At 44.7% G+C, this 19,547-nt stretch overlaps 1 protein-coding gene and 1 long non-coding RNA gene across 5 annotated transcripts in view; one reads left to right on the forward strand and one right to left on the reverse strand.

Moving 5' to 3' along the window:
• mtcl1 (microtubule crosslinking factor 1) overlaps window positions 1–19,547 on the reverse strand; it is a 33,225-nt gene that overhangs the window by 2,314 nt on the left and 11,364 nt on the right. Inside the window, exons 4-15 of one of the 4 annotated variants that reach the window (XM_088428667.1) lie at window positions 14,226–14,279; window positions 12,736–14,076; window positions 8,848–8,973; window positions 7,471–7,575; window positions 6,608–6,835; window positions 5,727–5,843; window positions 5,407–5,574; window positions 4,787–5,062; window positions 4,305–4,610; window positions 4,047–4,126; window positions 2,336–3,761; window positions 1,000–1,049 (exon numbers count right to left, since the gene is read on the reverse strand). In XM_088428667.1, coding sequence (XP_088284793.1) covers window positions 1,011–1,049; window positions 2,336–3,761; window positions 4,047–4,126; window positions 4,305–4,610; window positions 4,787–5,062; window positions 5,407–5,574; window positions 5,727–5,843; window positions 6,608–6,835; window positions 7,471–7,575; window positions 8,848–8,973; window positions 12,736–14,076; window positions 14,226–14,279 — 4,266 coding nt within the window. In that variant the 3' untranslated portion in view covers window positions 1,000–1,010. The remainder of the gene's footprint in view (window positions 1–999; window positions 1,050–2,335; window positions 3,762–4,046; window positions 4,127–4,304; window positions 4,611–4,786; window positions 5,063–5,406; window positions 5,575–5,726; window positions 5,844–6,607; window positions 6,836–7,470; window positions 7,576–8,847; window positions 8,974–12,735; window positions 14,077–14,225; window positions 14,280–19,547) is intronic. The other 3 variants (XM_088428665.1, XM_088428664.1, XM_088428666.1) reach the window with 3 other exon arrangements.
• The window catches only part of LOC148414721 (uncharacterized), a 29,089-nt gene continuing 15,993 nt past the window's right edge, over window positions 6,452–19,547 (forward strand). The window contains exons 1-2 of the long non-coding RNA XR_015867368.1: window positions 6,452–6,881; window positions 7,458–7,562. This is a non-coding gene — a long non-coding RNA (uncharacterized LOC148414721). The remainder of the gene's footprint in view (window positions 6,882–7,457; window positions 7,563–19,547) is intronic.

Raw genomic sequence — 19,547 nt, forward strand, 5'->3', positions numbered from 1 at the left:
AAACATGATTCGCAAATAGGGGACAAATCCACCTTAAAACTCTTTTCGGGCCTTTTACTCAATTACACTTTTAAAGCATATATTGGGCATTGAAATTCTTTTCGAACCAAAGGCCAGCAATGTGTCTTAAGATGGACTTTTCCACTTGAAGTGTTTAGTTAAATGATGACAAATAACAACAAGATGTTGAATACTGCTCATGGTCGCACTAGAAGAGGAAGTGTGAGCGTAAATATGGGAATTAAAAACAAAGTTCAATTAAAAAAAAAAAAAAACTTCAGGTGGAGCACATCAAAACCTGTCATGAAAGGTGTAATAAACACCCCAAAATACATTTGGAATGTTTTAGTCACATGAAGCTTTAAAGGACCACATCGCATTTTTATTCCCCCTTGTATTGGGTAAATGTATTGAGAAAATTGTAGATGACCGGTTGTCTGTTGTGTTGAGCACTAGAGGGTGCTAAAGAGTTCCCGTGGGTAAAAGAGCCAACAATTCATTGACACGATCTGAAAATTAATAAGGGTTAGGCGATATGGGAAGAAAAAAAAAAAAATCTGTTTTCGTCAATCATTCTGGAGGTTCCCTTAAAGGGACAGTTGCTATTTTGCCATTTTTAGCAATACAGTAAATAGTTATTATTCATATTTTTTCTACTAGCTGTCTTCACAAAATTGCATCACCTGTGCTCAAGGCTCAGGTTAGAACCTATCATGGCTCACGTGACATTGATAAACTGAACCTTGATTGATGAGTCATTACCTGAGCGTATTGATCATACGTGAAAAAAATGTTGTTATGAAATGAACTCAGTCAATTCCAAAGACGTAATGTAACGTTTTTAAGTCCGGCCATTCAATCTTAGACATTTCCCTATTGCATGGCGGCATGGTCCTTTAAAGAGGGACTAATGGTACAGGAATCTTTGCCATCATTGTGCCCGTGACCCTGTGAAGCATGCGTTCAAATGACTGACAGGGCTTGAGGAGAGGAACTTACATAGTGGAGACTTAGAGCCCCCATGGAGTTGTTAGTATGACAGTGTGCTTCTGGAGCAAAGAGGGAAGGATAGACAAACCAGGAAAGATTAGGTTGCCCAGGAAACCCAGGGGAATATAAACAAACAGGAAATGCCGGCGGGGGTACGGCAACCCGCTGTTTTGGGTAAGGGCAAAATGTGAAAAACAGCACGATCATCAAACATATCGTTGGATGCATAACTCGATGACGGACCGTCGAGACTTCAGTGACAGTCCGTTTTGAAGCGCACATATTATGCCAAACATTTTCTTCAGTTGCTACCACATTTTAACCAGATCTTTGTAAATAATTGGTTACTCCAATGCAGAGCAAATTGATGCAGATTTTAATCAATTGCTACCAAATTTTAAGGTCGTATGACTTTGCGATATTGCTAACATGGTTTCTTTAGGTATTATTCGCCAATGTAATTTAATGCATTGTAAAGCACTGATAAGAAGAGTAGGTTTCTTTTCAAATTAAGAACAAATTTATTGTTACATGAAGCTTTTATTGCTAAACTGTGTTACAATGATCTTTTGCAAATGATTGTAGGCCTTTGTTGAATTTTATATGGAACGTTGATATAAAATAACACAGGTGGTGCTACACAAGCTACAGTATGATCTGGAGTCACTGAATAAAAAAAATCATGGATACCACTACAAAGTTTATCATATGGTATACAGTAGTACTGTTTCAAGTTTTTTTTTGCGCTGGTTAGAGGGTACTTGGCTGAGAAAAAAATCAGAATGGGTTTCTCATTGAAAAAAATGTTTAGGACCGCTGTACTACATGGACGATGCTAATGTGAAGTTTTAGTGTTTGTTGTTCCATATAAGTGATTGGCCACCTTAAAAAAACAATTGTTAAAACTGCACAAGGTCAGTAATTCTTGACGAAGTTTTAAGCGTAATTATTAGCCCACCATTTTTTTCCCCTCGGTGAAGATTGATTTTTTTGTTAAGAGGATTATCTGCAACTTTACCAAAATAATCTTCGGCTAATCCCGAATTACGATGAATCGTTATGGTCATTTGCAATCATGATCCCTTTCATATCTTGGCTGAGCCGAAACGTTAATACGGTCAATAGATATTCTTACGTTCCGATAAAATTGAGTCTGAAATATCCTGCAAGGCTCAAGAAATATCGGTGCTAAAACATGAGAACCCCAGAAGTCTTTCTTCCTATTCAAATTAAATTCAAAGAAGATGGAGTTCATAGCCGCGGTCGCTGATCCGGAAGGTTAGCGATATCTCCGATAATGGCTCAAATGAAATGATTTTTATTATTAAAAATCCCAACTATTTACCTCCATGCATCCGGGCTGTGCTCTCTCTGGGTCCACCAGCTTGCTTCCCGCCTGCATCCTCCTCTCATCCTGCAGTTTTTTACTGAGGATGCGGGCAGCGTTCTCGGCCAGCGTGTGACCCGGGGGCGCCGACAGGTCCTGCCGAATGCTTACCACTTCAGCGTTGCGGTCCCCCTGCGTCTCCACTATCAGCTGCACGGGGCTGGGGGAGCGTCCCCGGCCGCTTCTAGGCTCGGGGTTGGCCTCTGTGGCGGTGGTGGGACGGGAGCGGCTGGGGGATTTGTTGAACTTCGGCATGGCGTCGTAGACGACGGGGGTGTGGTCGATGATGTTGAAAAGGCTGGAGAGGCCGTCGTTGATGGTGGTGTGGACCGGGCTGTCCCGCGTGGTGGTGGAGCGCGCCCACGCTGACTCGCTGTTGCCCTTCTGCGGCGTCGTGGGGGTGGCGGCGCGGCTGGTGTTTGGTATCTCCGCCTTGCCGGATGCGGACATCTTGCGCTGAAGTTTAGGTGAGCCGTACTTGGGCGAGCAGCAGGGCCGCTCAAACTTATTCTGGATGACCGGCGAGTATTGGACCTTTCTGGTATTCCGCGACGGGGACGAAATGGGGGTGCCACCTCCTTTTGGGGTGAGGCAGCGGTGGGGGCTGCTAGTCAAGTTTCTCAGCAGGTCCGTCTGCAGACCAACGCTGATGGTCTGCGTGGTCTGAGTGCCTCGCGTTGTGAACCCGTTGGTTTGGCAGGCCGTGTCCCGCACCGTGGGCCCGGGTGGGGAGCGGATGGCGTTCCTCACCGAAATGGCCACCTCCTTCATGTCGTCGCTCATGTTCCGAGAGAGCTGGAGCTCCAGCGAGGAGGCGTAGCCTGCTGTGGGGCAAATGGGGGACTGGTTCGGAGAAGTCCTTAATCCCCCGCCTTCCAGAAGGCCACAAGGCCACCTTCCAGTGGTGAATACTTCATCTGGCCCGCTGGCCGCCTCTCCGTCGCCCCTGGCCTTGGTTCCCTTTGTGTAAAGAGGGTCAGATTCTACCTCTGGCCCGGTTCTAGTGGGGCTGTGGAGAATGTGGACCCCATACGCGTCTTCTCCAAAACTTGCCCGGCTGTTAAGTGTGCTGGTGGTGGTCAGGCTGGCGCTGGTGGTGAGGATCCAGGAGGGCGTTTGGAAGGAATCCACCACCGGTTCGACTCCTCGCATCTCTGAGGTTTTGTCAGTCCATGCGTCGCGGGCGATCCCGGGTCCGGCGACAGAAGATGAGGAAAAGTCCCAGCCTTTATTGTTGAACTCCTCGATGTACTTGAGGTCATCTGGTGAAAGAGGCGGGGTTACGTCGTCCTGGTCTCGCTCGCCGTGTCGCGTCTTGTCAGGGAGAAACGGAGAGCTGTCCATCAGACGCTGGAAGTCGCTCATGGAGCATACCGACTTGGCTCTGGTGGGGATACGCACGTAATTAATCCAAAACCATAAGGATAGTCTTGCGACTCTATTTGGGTCATTGAGGTGTCTTCACTTACAATGGATTACCACTTAAAATTAAAATAACTTTTAGTTCTTGACACTGGTAGTACTGGAACTAAAACATTTAGCGGCGATCCAAAGGTTCCTGGATGTCAAAAATCACTTGTAGGGTCTTGTAAATTACCCTGGAGGTAGACTCACTTTAAGGCATCCTGTTGTGGTTTAATGAATGTTGCATTTGCAGCCGCAAGCTCACCTGAGCAAACTACCGCCGGCCATCTCTTCATCAGGGTTCAACTCTGGGGCTCCTTCTCTCTCAGAAATCACATTGAGGGCCTAGAAGGCATAAATATCCATAAATATCCACGCGTCACTTTTCAAGACCCTTTAGAATCCTCAAATTAGTGGGGGTTGAATAAACCCAATCCCTAATCCAGATCTTGCACTGGCTACCTATCAGTTCAATGATCAACGAGAGGTCATGAAGGACAAATTCCAAAGCTGCGGACTTTACCTCCTTCATGCAGGGAAACCTCTTCTCATTCTCCAACCTGCAAGGCGGGGGGACCTCTAGGCTACCAAGGGGATCCAGAGAAAGAGCATCCAGGAAGGGGCTCTCAGTCGGGCTTCTCAGCCTCATAGCTGCAGCCCCTCCTTGTTCCACCAGCACGGCATCCGAATCGGAGAGAGACCGGACGGGTGGCACCAGGATGGGTGCAGAGGAACGCGGAGAACGTGGGGAACGCGGGGAGCGGGCACCTGTGCATGAGCCACTGTCTTCTGTGCCCTCACCTCGCCGGCAGTTTAGCTCTCTCTGCAACTGACGGAGGAACAAATATTTTGGAACTCTGGGAATATATACAGTATATGTACACATATGCACGTAGGTTGTGTGTTTATGTCAAATATAAACATCAAAAAGTGAAAAGTTTGGTTATGCATTAATGGTTCTAAAATGTGAGCAAAAATCAAATCAAATGCTAAATGACTCCTAACTCTTTCCATCTTGTGGTGGAGCTCGCGGGTACCACCATCCCACTCCTGCCTCTGCCGCTCAAAGTGCTCCAGCAGCTCGGCCCTCTCGCGGCTCCATCGCTTCTCGCCGTGCTGCAGCCGCCAGCGGAGGTCCAGCGAGGTGTTGTGGCTCTCGGCCAGCAGGCGCCGGTGCTCCTCGCGCTCCTGTTTCAGGGCCCACTCGGAATCCCGGGTTGACGTTTCGCCTTCGCTTCCCTGAGCCTGGTTTCGCGTTCTTCCCCGTGCATCCTCCTCCACCTGCACGACCATACGCGGTTGTGACTCAACTTGCCGGCCTCGTTTAGCTACCAAGGGATTATTAGACGATCGTGCAGGACTTCACACACCTGGAGTGTGGTGGGTGCATGCCTTTTCAGGAATTTTTAAGGAGACACGTGGATGGTGATATGTGATACTTGTTTATTTTCATTTTAATTGTCAATTCAATTAATGAGGATTATGATTCCTTTTACATGCTTTTCATCTGAGTGGATATCCCCGTAATTACACGCTGACACCACCAATGACATAATGTTTACTTGCACCTGATGGCATTCGGTTCTTTTAAGGTCGAGTCTGGCCGAGCAGCCATCTGCGCATACCTTAGCGAGCTGGCACTTCATCTCGGCCCATTTGACTTCCCAGGTGGCTTTGTCGTTGGCGTAGGCCTGCTGCAGTTGGCAGCGCCGGGCCTCTTCCTCCCGCAGCTCTTCTCGAAACTGCTCAAGCAGAGTTCGCAGCGCCTGCAGCATTCGCCGGTTCTCCCCAAACTGCAAATATGTTAAAAAACAAAAAACACACATGTCAATAGCGGTTAGCCAATTTGTTCCATCTTGTTCTGTTGTACAAATTCTAGTTCTATGTTTTCGGTCCTTATTTTTCATACACTGGTTCAGTCCATGGTCCCAATCTACAGCATTACCTGTTGCTGGTACGACAGGTGTCCATCGGTTGACACTGAAGGTAGAGCTGAACCCCCGTCTCCCTCCGCCTGCTGCATCATCCCACCAAGGTCGGAGATGCCCTCCAACTTCTCCACCTGCTTGGAACAAATAAACGAAATTGTTCACAACGTCCTAATGATCCCGCAAAATAGTTTAGACAGCCTAGCAGCCTGGAAAACATTTGCTACGAAGGGTTAGGCTCTTCTTTCTCATATGCGAGGGCATTAGGGCACAAGTTATTTATCGAAAATCCTTTCCAGACTTCCTTCCAAAAAAAACACTGAAATTGTTGTAATGTATTAATGAGGAAAAACAGTTATTTGAAAAATTCTTCTTTAAAAGCATACAAAATTAATACACAATTAAATACATAAAAAACGAATAAAAAACGTTTTGTCACACCGAAAGGCTGTTTTAAGCCTGTTTTGCTGTGCCAATATTGTCCACCTGAGGGCAGTATAAGGCAGGCTGACAAATACGTATACTGTCGACAGACCTATGTTGTCGTGTCTCTTAACTCAGTTTTGTTTGTTTTTTTGCAAAGTCCCCCCCTCCAGGAAAGAAACCATTTTGTAGCTCCCCCTCAATTCATTGCATGAAAATTAATGCACTGCAAACCGACAGTAAATACTAATTAACATTAGCATTAAGCTAGCAAACTTCAACTGAGAGTGGGAGTAAAACAACTTGGAGAAATTTTTTTTAACAATTGTTTACCATTTGTCCACCAACGCTCATATCTTAAGTCTGCGCTTAAAAGTGAAGAAAAAAAAATCAAATCTCCCTAAATGTTTGGGAAAACAAAAAAAAAAACAACGCAGAAAAGACCTCCCGCCAAATACAATTCCAGGTGGCGCACCTCTGGCCTTGCAGAGTCATCGGGCAACACGCCGTCTCTACTTCCGAGCCTCCAACGTGCCAGGATGGACTTGAGCTTCATGTAGAAAATGGCCGTATTGCGTCGGAAGAGTCGAACTTCTTGCTGCAGAGCGGCTCGTTCCTGAGCCCAGGAAGCTTCGGGACTGAGGAGTAGGCCCGGCAGCTCCAGACACGGTCGCTGGGACTCCGGCCTTGAGCGCTCATCCTCCTGCGCGAACAAAGAGACATCATATATCTACAAACCACGTTAACATGTAGGGACTCAGCTATGGGTCTTTACCTTGACTGCTAATGATTAACCGATGTAAGCTAATTGCTAGTGGATCACTTTCATTGCTAATGGCTAACTGGTAGCTAACAGCTAATGGTGCTACATGAAGTGAGAACTTCTTTGGTACTGCTCAAAAAAGATCATATAATCCAGTCTGACAGACTTCTTATATACCTCAGTAGGTCCTTCTTTTTTGGTTTGCAACTGCACGCAAACAGGCATATAGTGGAGATACTGAATCCTGCAGAACAACCACTGTATGCTAACTGTGTTGTCGTTTTGGTTAGCAATCGAGTTCAAATGAGCTAAGTAGTTTAATTTTTCAAATACCTTCCCAGAATCTAAACATGTACCAAATGGCACCATGATGCAACCTTATGCTAGGGTTTACTGGATTTAATGCTGCTGTTTCGGTTAGCAACAGATTTGAAACATGCTACATTTAACTCTTTAATGTCAATGTGTAAACTGAGGCGGACATAAAAATGAATACACATTCTTTCTATTGGAGAGAGGGCCTTTATAAAACAAAACAAATCTGACTGTTTTTCTTGTGTAGCAAATGCTCATACCTGAGGCAGCGAGATGACCGGTGCATCCCGTTCGTCCGTCGCGACTCTCACCCGTCGTTCGTGATCCGGGCGAAGCTGGACGTCATGAGCAGGTGCCTCTCGCTGCTGCGCGACACAAGTGACACGTTAGTTTGTCAAATGTGAATATGTCGAATGTTTTTAAAATGGGCCTTCAACTCTCCCGTTAAGTTGCAGGTTAAAACAGAACTTTTTTTTTTTCCCCAAATTTACAGTTTCATAACAAGTAAATTAAGATGAAGTTGCTGGTTTGCTCCGTATCATTTCTGGAAAAAAAGGAAAAATATGTTTGTGTTTTTTTTTTTTTTTAAATTTAGGATAGGTGAGTACTTAATGGTATATGTCCAATACTTGGCCACAGTACCTGCTTGTTACTGGTGATGGCAGCCAATTCTTGAATCAACTGATCCACTCAAACATATTTATAATGAACTAGAAATTACAAATACAAGAATAGAAATTTGCCATTAATTGCGTGACATTTTAAGAAAAATATTACACTGGAAGCCATAGATTTTTCTTTAAAATTGCATTTTTGGGGAGGCAGGGTTGTGGTATCGGTTATTGGTATCAGTGACTACTCGGGGATTATGTACTTAAATAGTGTTTACTGGTGAGGGGCTGAAATTTGAAGGATTTGGACAATTTTCAATTAAAATAGGTCTCAAAATGATGAATCAATGATCAAAAACTAGTGATTGATTAATAATCGATTAGTTGAATAGTTGTTGCAGGTCTAAGTACATCTGTTTTGACTGTGAAAACTTCAAATAAGTATAGTTCTAACATTTTACAATTAGTAGGACACCTCATTTAACACACAAAGTGTGGAGACATTTGCCTATAACTGTAAACATGATCCAGGAACATTTTTGCGGTGTACTATAGAAACAAGGTTAACAGGAAATTTAAAGATATTGTTAGATTTAATTTATGGTTGGGGAACGCCAAAACCCGAGCTAGCTTGTCGGTCAATCGTGGGTCATACAAGCGTTAATCTCGCCTCATTCCCTCTCCACCTCTCGGATTATGGAAGGAGCACACGTAGATGAGCTGGCATTGTTACGTAACAGTCAAGCTATTGTCCTCTTAAAGTGAATTCACATCGGAAAAAGGTGCTTGAGCTTTTGATGTAAAAGGATGAGTCCAATCAAAATGTTTTGAGATCACTTTTAAGTGGGAAAGCAAGCAAAGTGGAGGGATGGCAGTGGATCATTTATAAAAAAAAAAAAAACTTTCTCTTGGACACTTGGATTGCAAATGTTACCCTTTGGTTGCTGGGAAATGAAAGTCGAGACCTGAAGCAGGGGGAGGGGTCAAGGAGTTGAGGGGCTGAGGTAAGGGGTGGGCGTCACTGACCTCTGCCCTTAAAACCAGGGGCCTGTGGTACCTAGCGAGTCCCGCAGCGCCTCCCCTGCTCTGGTTGTGGGGCTCCACGCCTCGTTCCTGTCCTACGCGCCACTCCAGCTCATCCCTCTGACCGGACTGTGAGTGAGGAGGGGTAGGTGGGGATCCGGGAAGTGGACAGGGGGGAGGTGGTGGACGAGATTGTGGTGATGTGGCAGGTGGACAAAAAAAGACAAGAGGACAACAAAGCGGGTGAGGAAGAAACACCTCGAGCGGGACACACAAAGAAAAAAAAACAGTGAATGGCTGATGAGTAAGAGCACACAACAGGGGGTTCAGGAAGCGTGGGGGGGGGGGGGGGGGGGTGTAACTAAAATGCCAACAAACAGACTACAGTAAAAAAAAGAGCGCAAAGAGGAAGACCAACTTAAAGATGACGCCATATGACAGAGATGAGAAGAGGACAAGAATGAGGATGAAGAAAATGGCAGGCTGGAACATCTGATTGGGACGGGGGTAAGGAGGTGAAAAGGAGGGGGGATTTAAGGTGGTTTGGAGGGGTGGAAAGAATGCAAAAGACTCGTTATGAAGCGCATGCAATGACGGACGTGTGAGTCCAAACCAAAGCAGCTGGCTTGAGAAGTAACCAAGGTGAAAAAAAAGGTGCAGTGCGACAAGCAAGCCCGCCAATAGGGGAACAAGAAAATGGCTGCTCAACGTCCTCGCGCGTTTTACAAAGCAGCCAGATGGTTAGCGTCAAAATCTTAGGCTTCAAATATTATTTGCCACCCTAAATAACAAGGAAAAAAAACATATCTACCAACTTGAACGTCTGTAAAGTCTTGCGGTTATTCAGTTGTGTTTTTGCACTTCTTCAAGTTAGCTAGCATTGCCCACCTGGCATTAGCCAATTAGCTAAAAAATGAACTGTAGCAAAAGTTTCAAAAAGAAGACATGTAACAGGCAGGAAGAACTCAGGGTGGTAAACTTCTCAAAATGATACCGAGAAAGTTCTGCCACATGCTCAAAATAAGGCGCAATAAGCCCTAAAGATTGTGTCATTTGCAGGATGCATTACAGCTCAAAAAATGTGGGCTCACTTTAACGAACCAGCGTCTTTTTAGTATTGCAATAACAATTACTGATCTTTACATCAACAGCATTTTGCATCAAAGGGAAAGCATTGAAAGAAGACAGTAAGGAGCTGAAATTTCACCCAGGTGATGACTACGTGTCAAAGTTCAACATAGCACGACCACTTAGTTGTGAGACTACCAGGAGTGTTTCATCCCTCGGCTAAAATACTGCAAGAATGATGTGGAAGAAAATGACCTAAAAACTACTGCACATTAAACCATTATAGTAAGCAATTCTAATCATTTTAGGGCACATGTGTCAAACGCAAGGCCCGGGGTCCAGATCCGGCCCGCCACATCATTTTATGTGGCCCACAAAATGCTTATTTGACCTTGAGTTTTTGGCTAAAACACCAAACTTGCAAGTTGTCTTAAAAAAAACAAAACAAAACATTTTTTTGTTCCCATCTGCCTTTTGAACAGTTTTTACTGGATTCTAATTTCAAAACTAAATCAGTGCGTGACCAACACACTCTTGCCGTCTGACAGAAATGATAACTACAATGTGGTCCATGATAAAAATGAGTTTGACACGCGTGTTTTAGGGAGTTCCCCGTAGCTTCCGTGAATGTGTCAAAAACTGTATGATACCGTTGAAACAATACCCTCCTTGTTAACATACAGACGGATTATTGCTAACAATCAATTTAAATAATTTTTCTAGCTTTTTGATGTTTGAGTAGCAATGACCCCCCCAGCAGGAGACAAGGGGTAAAGTCCTACAATTTTATGCCATTCTCCCAGTCAGAATGTAGCCTGACAAACAAACAAAGACAAAATGATACCTATGCATGATTTCATTAGTTTTTTCTTTCTGTCTGTCCTCCACCCTAGAGAACAAATGCTATAGTCCTTTGTCCATGTAAAGTTATCTCCAAGCTAATTATCTCCTTTTGACCTTTGAGATACGATGGATTATTATCCCCATGCATTCCCTCCAAAATTAGACGATGAAATGAGCTATTAAATAGCAATCTTCCAATCGCTTCACTTTTGTTCGAGGATTTTGTCTTCTCTTTTTGTCATTTACAGAATGTTCCCCTTTACACCCCCCCAAAAAAACTGAAATGGTACCATCCCGTTATCGTAAGCTGTCCTGTTTGAATATGTAATTGTCCTAGTAAGAAATGACTGGACCAACAAGCCCCGTTTTTGTTGACCCCTAGCGAGGGGTCACGTCGACCGAAGGGCCTTATCGCTTTAATCCCGTGAGAGCCGCGAATGCAGAATCCACCCAGCTCCACCGGGACTCAGCCAGTGGGCGCTGCAGGAAGAGGGCGACGAGGAGTAGGCAGGGGATGAAGGCAGCTTCCGTTCTCGGCCCGGGCGATTAGACGACAGTACGGAAAAGCCGACAAGCTCCCCTCATCATGCAACCCTGCTTTCGAGCCTTTTCGTTTGCCAACACACAACGAGATGTTGTATCTCCTTGGTGACAACGTACAAACACAAAACGCGGACGCCGAAGAGCAACAGAGATAAGCGGCAGGCCTGTTCAGAAGCCGTCCGCCATGCAGTCGAGTTTAAAAAAAATGCTCGGCAGGCAGTGAGAGGCGGCAAGCGAGGCGGCGCTCTATGGGGAGCATGTGCATGGAGATGTAGATGGGCAATGTAGTGGCGGCAGGACGTGATGGCGGCAGAGATGGGCGGCAGTGCCAGTGTGGTAGAGCTGGGTGGCTCCTGACAGTCATCTAAACAGGATTCTGCTAAATCAAGTGCGTCCAAACGTTTTTGCTCCGAGGGCCGCGAACAGAAAAATAGAACGACTTAAGGGCCACATTATTTTTCGGTTTGTTATTCTTTCTTCAGAGTTCACCAACGCGGTGCCTGTGGGCCTGTTCTACAAATAGCTCTGCAAAGTGATAGAATTTTGTGATTTTCTAGGAATTTTTACAAACGTTCATACACATTTTAGATTTACAGTACATTTGCATATATTTGCTACAGATGTTTCTAACTTATTGTGAGAAATCATGAACAGGATTCTTCTTCACATAACAGGATATAACATTAACCAATATCGGGTTGGTGATCCCTGGTCTGTAAAATGTAGTTATTAAAAAAAAACTGCTTATTTAAGGTAATGTTACAAAATAGAATCATTTTTGCACTTCTAACGCTGTCTACCGTCAAACCTTTTCCATACTTTTTTTGATACCATTGTGAGCCATGTCAAAATGTAATTTTTCTATTTGCCACGGACCGCTAAAATGTCGATAGCGGTCCGCAAATGCCCCCCCTCCCTCTCACTGGGCCGTAGTTTGGACAACTCTGCTAAATCGTTCAAAGCTAACTGAATGGGCCCTTGTACTATTTTTCTATGGTGATGGATTATCGGTCTGAATCATTCCCGGTGAACCGAACTGAGTCCTACCACGATAGTTATCCCCAGTTTGGGATATCCCCAACACAGCATCCCGTCCATTTATTTTGCAGAATTTCAGTTTAACTCAACTGAACGTGGTACCCCGGTGGCTTGATCCAAACAACCGCTGACTTTAGCTCTCACGTACTTTGGGTGTAAATTGGTGGATGATGAGTTCACAATTTGGTCTTTTTCTACCTCTTAGTCTGCTTAAGATCATGGGTGAGCTGGAGCCTACCCTAGCTGACTTTCGGTAAGAAGTCGGGTACCCCAGACTATATGCCATGTCGCAGTACTAGGTCAAAGCCAACATTTGCAAATACACAAGTAGTGTAGTATAAATGGCTGCATACTGTACGTTGCTCCCGGCTTGTGAAAAAAAAACGCCAGACAAATTACCTGGAAGTCCGTCATCAGGTCTCTCCCAAAATTGCCAATGGGAGAATCCCGGGACATGGAGGTGACCGTGGATAGGAAGCTGCTGGACTCTGTGAGGTTCGGCATAGGGGACAGGTCATCCGTTCTGTCCCTCATTCCATCGCCGACGTGTTCTAGCTTTTCCATGAAGATGTGCAGCTCGGTCCGGAAAGCCTTCATTCGGGTATTGATGGTGTCCAGGACTTGGGGATCAGCCCCTCCCTGTGAACCCTCCCCCGTCGTCACGAGAAGCCTGCCCTCCAGGACCAGACTGTCCGTGTCAGTGATCAGACGGTCCAACGACTTGCCAAGTCTATCCGCCTCTCTTTTCACGTTGGCAAAGGATTCTCGTTCCTCCCTGCGACGGTTCGCAAGCTCTGCAGCGCTAAGCTCGATGCCGTCCGAGGGTCGCATGCTCCCGAAACCCGAGGTGGCGGTTTTCTCGAAAAGGTCTTCGGAGTCACTTTCCCCGCCGATAGGGCCCTCCCTCTTGGGTTGGAGTAGAAGGAGCCGGCCTGCTTCCTCGTCCTCAGATACTTCTCGCCGGCCAGCTTCGCTCTCGGCATCGCTGTCTCGCGGACTACCGGTTCTCTGGCCCAGGTGCGCCGCCAGGTCGCAGCGTTGGACATTAGACAGGAGAACCCGATTCTCATACTGAAGCTTCATCACTTTTCCACTCAGCTCGTTAATCTGCATCCTGGCTGATTTGAGCTCCTCCATTATCATCCCACCGCCGGAGCCGTTAGCGGGTTTAAATAGTCCTCCGTCGCCACTGTCCTCGCCCACAGGCCCAGAGCTGAACTTGAAGCGGTTGAGCTCCGAAGTAAGCTGCCTGTTGTGGTCTTCGATCTCCGAGATGGAGCGACGAAGGAGTTCCGCTTCCTCCTCTACGAACTGGAGGTGGCGGCGGAGCTCGCCCGCCGACTCCAGCACATCGCCGCCGTAGGGTGACGAGGGCATGCTGGAGAAGGGCTCCCTCCCGAAGCAGTCTCGTTCGTACTGGCAGCGGATGTCGTCGTTTTCGGCCCGCAGGCTGCGGTTCTCCACTTCCAACTCCACGATCTTCCGTCCCAAAATGTTTGCCTCCTCTTCCACCAGCTTGAGACGCAGTCGCAGCTCCGCCTCACGGGTGGAATGGGGACCGCCGCCGGAACATTCGCTCAGGGGAAGAGGACTGTCCACATCTCCATAGACCGACTTGTACTTTTGGAGCTCCTGCTCCAGTTCGTCTTTCTCCCGGCCCAGCTTGGCCATTTTTTTACGCATCAGGCCGGACTCTTCCTTGGCAAATTGGAGCTGGCACCTGAGGTCAGCGCTGTCCTCCTAGTAGTGAGAAGCTCACATTAGACTTATATTGACATCTTTTATATTCAAACAGAGATCTCACAAATTGCTGGATAATCGCTGTGACAGAAAAGTATCAACACTTATTGAACTCCAACATGAAATTCACGTAATTGTTTTAAATTTACCTGGCTGGTAGATTTCTTGTCCTTAAATGAGCTCCCTCTTCGCCTCAATGCAGACTGTAAAACACCCAAAAAAAGCAACAGTGAATCAGGACTTTTTAGAACAAACCAATGGATTTCACTCTTTTTCCGGAATCGACTGGAGGAGATGACGCTCAGGAACTGAGATCCGCTTGAGATTTTATCAATAATAATCCCGTAAAAGACGGAGGCGGCGGAACATTAATCCTCGTCGGGGAGCTTGCGTAACGTTAAACATATCCATCGTCGGGTCAACGTCTGATGATGGATGGAAGTTTTTCATGTATTTAACGCAGACCGGAGATCAGATTGTGAACATGAGCATCCATCATCATGTTTGAATTTTCTCTCAGGCCTTGTGAGCAATATCCAGATTATTGGGGAGAGATATTACTCTTTTATTACAATTTGGATACGTTCCTCTGAAGGGCATTTGTGACACACAAAAAAATGTCATGAATATGCATGTGAAAACTTAAATATATGAATGACAATAAAGTGAACACTTCTTCAGTTATGTCTTGGCTTATTTGAAAGACCAGCAGGGAGGGATTGGCCCCAATTACTCATCCATGGTTGGCCAAAAAAAAAGTCTTGACTCAGTCGCTGGCCCTGCGACAGGGAGGAAACGCCCACTTAGCAACGCGACCAAAACACAAACGCAAACTGGGTGGGGTCTGGGCCTTACTCTTCTCATGAGCCTTCAATTTTATTTTTAGCGAGTTCAGAAAGTCTGCTATTCCTTGTAGATGAATGTCCATCCACTATTTATCCATCCAGCCATGTGCAACCAATCATCATCCATTCTTGTTTTCTGTAAATCTATCATCCATACACCAGCCACTCTACCATTAAACCATCTATACCATTCCACCTCCACCCATCGTCCATCCATTTATTCATCCATCCATCCAATATCTTTCCATCCATTTATTTATCCAACGGTGCATGCGTCCTGTCCGTTCAGTATAACTTCCAAGAGAAAACAAAACGTTTAGTGAAGATAGAGTGGGTCACATGACCAAGCCGTCTTTCGTATGTTCAGACGCCCCGCTGAGCATCTCCAACACCACCAGTGTTCTAATTCCTCACCCTGTTGACACGAGTAATCTGTCTGTCTGGGGAGACGCTGGATTAGACGAAGCTTCTCGAGACCCTTGGCCGTCACCAATCGTATCATCGTCGTTTACTTTAGAATTAGAAACGTTTAAAATCTACAGTGTTCTTGCTGTGAGGGTAGGCTAATGGTTTGACTTGGATGGTGGTGACAAGGACCATCCATCCCTCTATCTACCTTCTAGTGCCATGCTGTAATGATGGAAGTATTTTAAAATCAACATTTTTCTTGCTCTGAAAGCTAAAGAAAATTGGCAAACATGCAAGACAGAAAAGGTTCAGTCCATATAGAACCAAATCCATCCATCTATTTTGCCAACAAGCGACATGCTTAATATCGCCGCTGGTTAGGTTGTTGGATGGAAGACAACGGAGAAGGAGGACACTGCAGTGGCAGAACTGTTGCTTGCGTTCCACTAATAGGATTTACAGAGGAGGAGGAGGGGGGGGTGTCCCCATCCCCGTCCCCGAAAGGGGGCGGGATAGCTGCACAAAAGAAGCTTTTGAGGGCGGCTGGATGCAGATAAGCTCGCCTCTAAGACTCGCGCACAACAGCAGAATAAATGTCGCTATAAATTATTCTGAGGCCGATTAGAAGAGTCAGATGCGGACTCTAATCCATTTCAGGGGATTAATTAATACCGCGCACACACTTAAGTCATTGAAAACACTACTCAGATAATTAGGGCCCAAACATGCAGTGCAGTTTTTTTCATCGTAATTATCTTTGGCCAAAAATCAGCACTGTATAAAAAGAACATCAAATCTAATCTAATCTAAAGTTTATCACGGGTAGAGTCGCGAAAACAAAGCCATTCCTCAAAAACTCATAGAAAGCATATAACCGAGTGTCACCAATTCAAATAAATCACTTGAGGGATTTACCAAACTTTAAAAATGGTTTTAGAAAGGGACATTAAATTTAACAGCGATTTCTATCATTGAGCGGACGCTCAAAAATAATTCTTGAGAAGCATCCTCAAAATAACAAAATATCAGTGTGATCTCATTTCGCCTTTCATTGTGAAATGTCATGGAAATTCAATGTTATTTATACAGGTGCACTGGTGCCAAAAAGCTACTGCAGGTTGTCTATAAATATTGTGTATATAGGTCACACTAACAACTATTTCTATACCACACTTCCCAACTAAATTTTCAAGGTATTTTTTCATAATCTCTCCGTTTTTTTTCTAAGTAAAGCTAACTTAAAGGGCTAACTGTCCAAATGACTATCTACAATGTAGAAATTTGAATGTATATTCTACATTAGTGACTGACTTGCAAGCTGTCATACTTACTTGTTAAGCCAGCAAACTGACTACTGGCCAACTGACTAATTTATGAACTGATTCCCTTGATGTTTGATCTGGGGACCAAGTGATACACTGAACGACCAGCTGATTAATGGACTATCCAAGTAACTGAGTGGCAAACTATTCAGCTAACTTGACTTATCAGTTGGATGACCAAACCAACCGACTGAAAAAGCTAGCTAGATAATGAACTATTCCCCTGGCTAGATCAAAGGTTTTCAACAATTTTTCAATGATGCACTTCTTGTGAAATATTTTCTTTCAGCCAAGTACACTCTAATGCGCACATTTACCTACATTTGTTGTGGTGTCTGAGCATACTTTATTTTTACACTGCAACCTCGAAAAAGGTCGTGTGATGGAAAATTGCGTCAGTAATGACGAAAACAAAATAAGTTGCCCCATGTTCCAATTAATTTGTTTTTAATCTGAAAAGAAATCTATATTGTGCTTGTCATGTCATTAAAAAGCATAAAATTAAATTCGCTCATGTCTTCAGAAACCCTGTTAAAATCTATAACCCCATGAAGGGCCTTCACGTACCCCAATTGAGAATCTCTGGGCTAAATAACTAACTTAATGGCTAACTTACCCTTTTTCTGAGTGACTGGCTAAACAACTGGTTCACTGACTATCATGTAAGCCTGTCATTTGTCTGTGTGTGTGTTGTGCGAGCAGCATCATAAGCGATAACGTTTGTCAGCGAGACAGGCGAGATGCGGCACTCCCCAAGGTCGCTTCAAGGTCAGCCCCCCCCATCCCCAGAGGAGGAGGCTGGCGTCTTGTAAACAACACAGTCGCGTCGCAGATAAAATGCGAAGGCGTAGACGCGTGTTGACGTGAAATCAAACGAAGAAAAATTACACAACGAGTGCGATTTTTCCCACGGAATAGAGGCCACTTGTGACACAAGTTATAATAGATGATAAACGTCCACAGGCGCCATTTTACTGCTTTACAAGTGTAGCCATAAAACTGACAATACACGTAAGTGTGCTGAATAAGTGAGGTGTTGTTGTGAGTGTTTGCGTGTGTGTGTATACACATACACCGACACAGCCCATTAAATCACCATTGTGCCAGCCTCTGTTGCGTGTCGGCTCCCTGGCTGGGGTCAGCGGCGGCTTAGCGAGGAGAGGCGGCATGTGAGTGTACCCTCTGTGGTTCACTAACACACACACATACACAAGTGTTTTTTTCTATCATAGTAGGGACATTAATGAGTTTCCAATTTCCTAAACTTAACCTTAACCATTCCAACTGATTGCCTAACCCTTATGCTAACCTCAACCAAAATCCAATTCTAAAAAAAATCTGAACTTGTGGGGTCCACCAAAATGATCCAAGAAGTCCCCACAAAGTCTGAAATCTGGAATTCGGTCCCCACAAGTCCAAGAGGTCCCCACAAGGGCAAAAACCAAGAGCACACACTTTCACACAAAACAATAACAATGTGGCAGGCTGCTCATAGCAACATGGCCATCACAAGGCAACAGAACACTTAGTGACAAGTTGAAATTTTTTTCAAAAAATAACTTTTTGGGCACCCCTTCTCCATGTGAAGCCCCACTAGTCCAGAGCTCTTTTTGAGTGTTAAGATTTGGTTTTCGAGTTTAGGTTTGAATTGTATTTCAGAAATCAGGGTAAAACTTCAGTTGTGATTGTTAAGGTAAGGGGCTTGGAAATGCATTATGTCAAAGGGATGCCACTAAGATGCTTCCATTTCCTGGGGGAGACAGTTCCAAATAATTGAGAAACACTGCACTAAAATTGTAAATCAAACGTACATGTGTATGATGCACAAATGCGCTGTTGACGAATCCTTGAATGCATCACAAGTGTGGCATCTCGAATTTGCAGGCAGTGCGACTGAAGCTTTTGATGGCATCTTGCGGTGCCTTTGAGGCACGCTGGTACATTTGAGCACTCATTATGTTAATACAGTGGAATAAAGTACTTTTCTATGGCTAAGTCACGATAAAGTCTTAAAAGTTTTGAAGTGATAAATGTCTTGAAATTTGAGAGGCAAAGGGAGGATTTAAAAGAAGTAGTTAGTAGCAGTCGAGGTTCATCTTGATAAGAGCAAATGACAGAGATAAATGAGTCCTATTATTTAATAATGTGTGAAATCCAATATCCATTCCCTCTCCATTTTCTGGCAATGGAATTTATATGTTCAAATCAGAACTACTGGAATGCTCACTTGACATGAAATTTTGAAGACGATTGGTTGAGAGTTTGTGTTCAAACAAATACAAACTAGGAACCTGCCATTTATTTTGCGGCATAATAAAAACGTAATTCCAATTGGATTGGACAGAAGCTGGTCAGAGTATCATGACGGAACCAGAACTCAAGCTGTGACCCCGTGGAACCTTGTCTCGGGACATCACGTCTCAAGGACCACCATAGGCTGTTGTCTCGACCAATCATTAGCTTTGGAGAAGTCTAAGCTGATATTTGACCTTGCGGCTGCAAACCCTTTCTTTAAAATGTCTTGTGACACAGCATCATTGTCCGACTCTAGCTCAAAGACAAAAAGGAGGGTCACAGATGCCTTGGCAGAGGTCCACACACTAATGAATGAATTACAGATCCAATAGAGGCGCTATTAAGGCGCTCTCAACTTTTTTGCTGTTGAAACAACACAAAGCCTAAGACAATTCTTCTCAGTTAGAAAAGAGAAAACTTCCGCACCCCCAACTATAAATAAAAGTATTATCCATAAAAAATGGTATAACTATACCTAAAGCTGTGTTCTTTTTAACATTGATAAAAGAAAAAAAAAATCAACTGGTAATTATTTTTACAACATTCATATGGCTTACAGCTTAGTCTGAAACAGAAAAAAATAACCACAGAAAAAACAAAA

This window comes from Hippichthys cyanospilos, chromosome 12, assembly GCF_059441005.1.
Source record: "Hippichthys cyanospilos isolate Australia breed blue-spotted pipefish chromosome 12, RoL_Hcya_1.0, whole genome shotgun sequence".
NCBI lineage: Eukaryota > Metazoa > Chordata > Actinopteri > Syngnathiformes > Syngnathidae > Hippichthys > Hippichthys cyanospilos.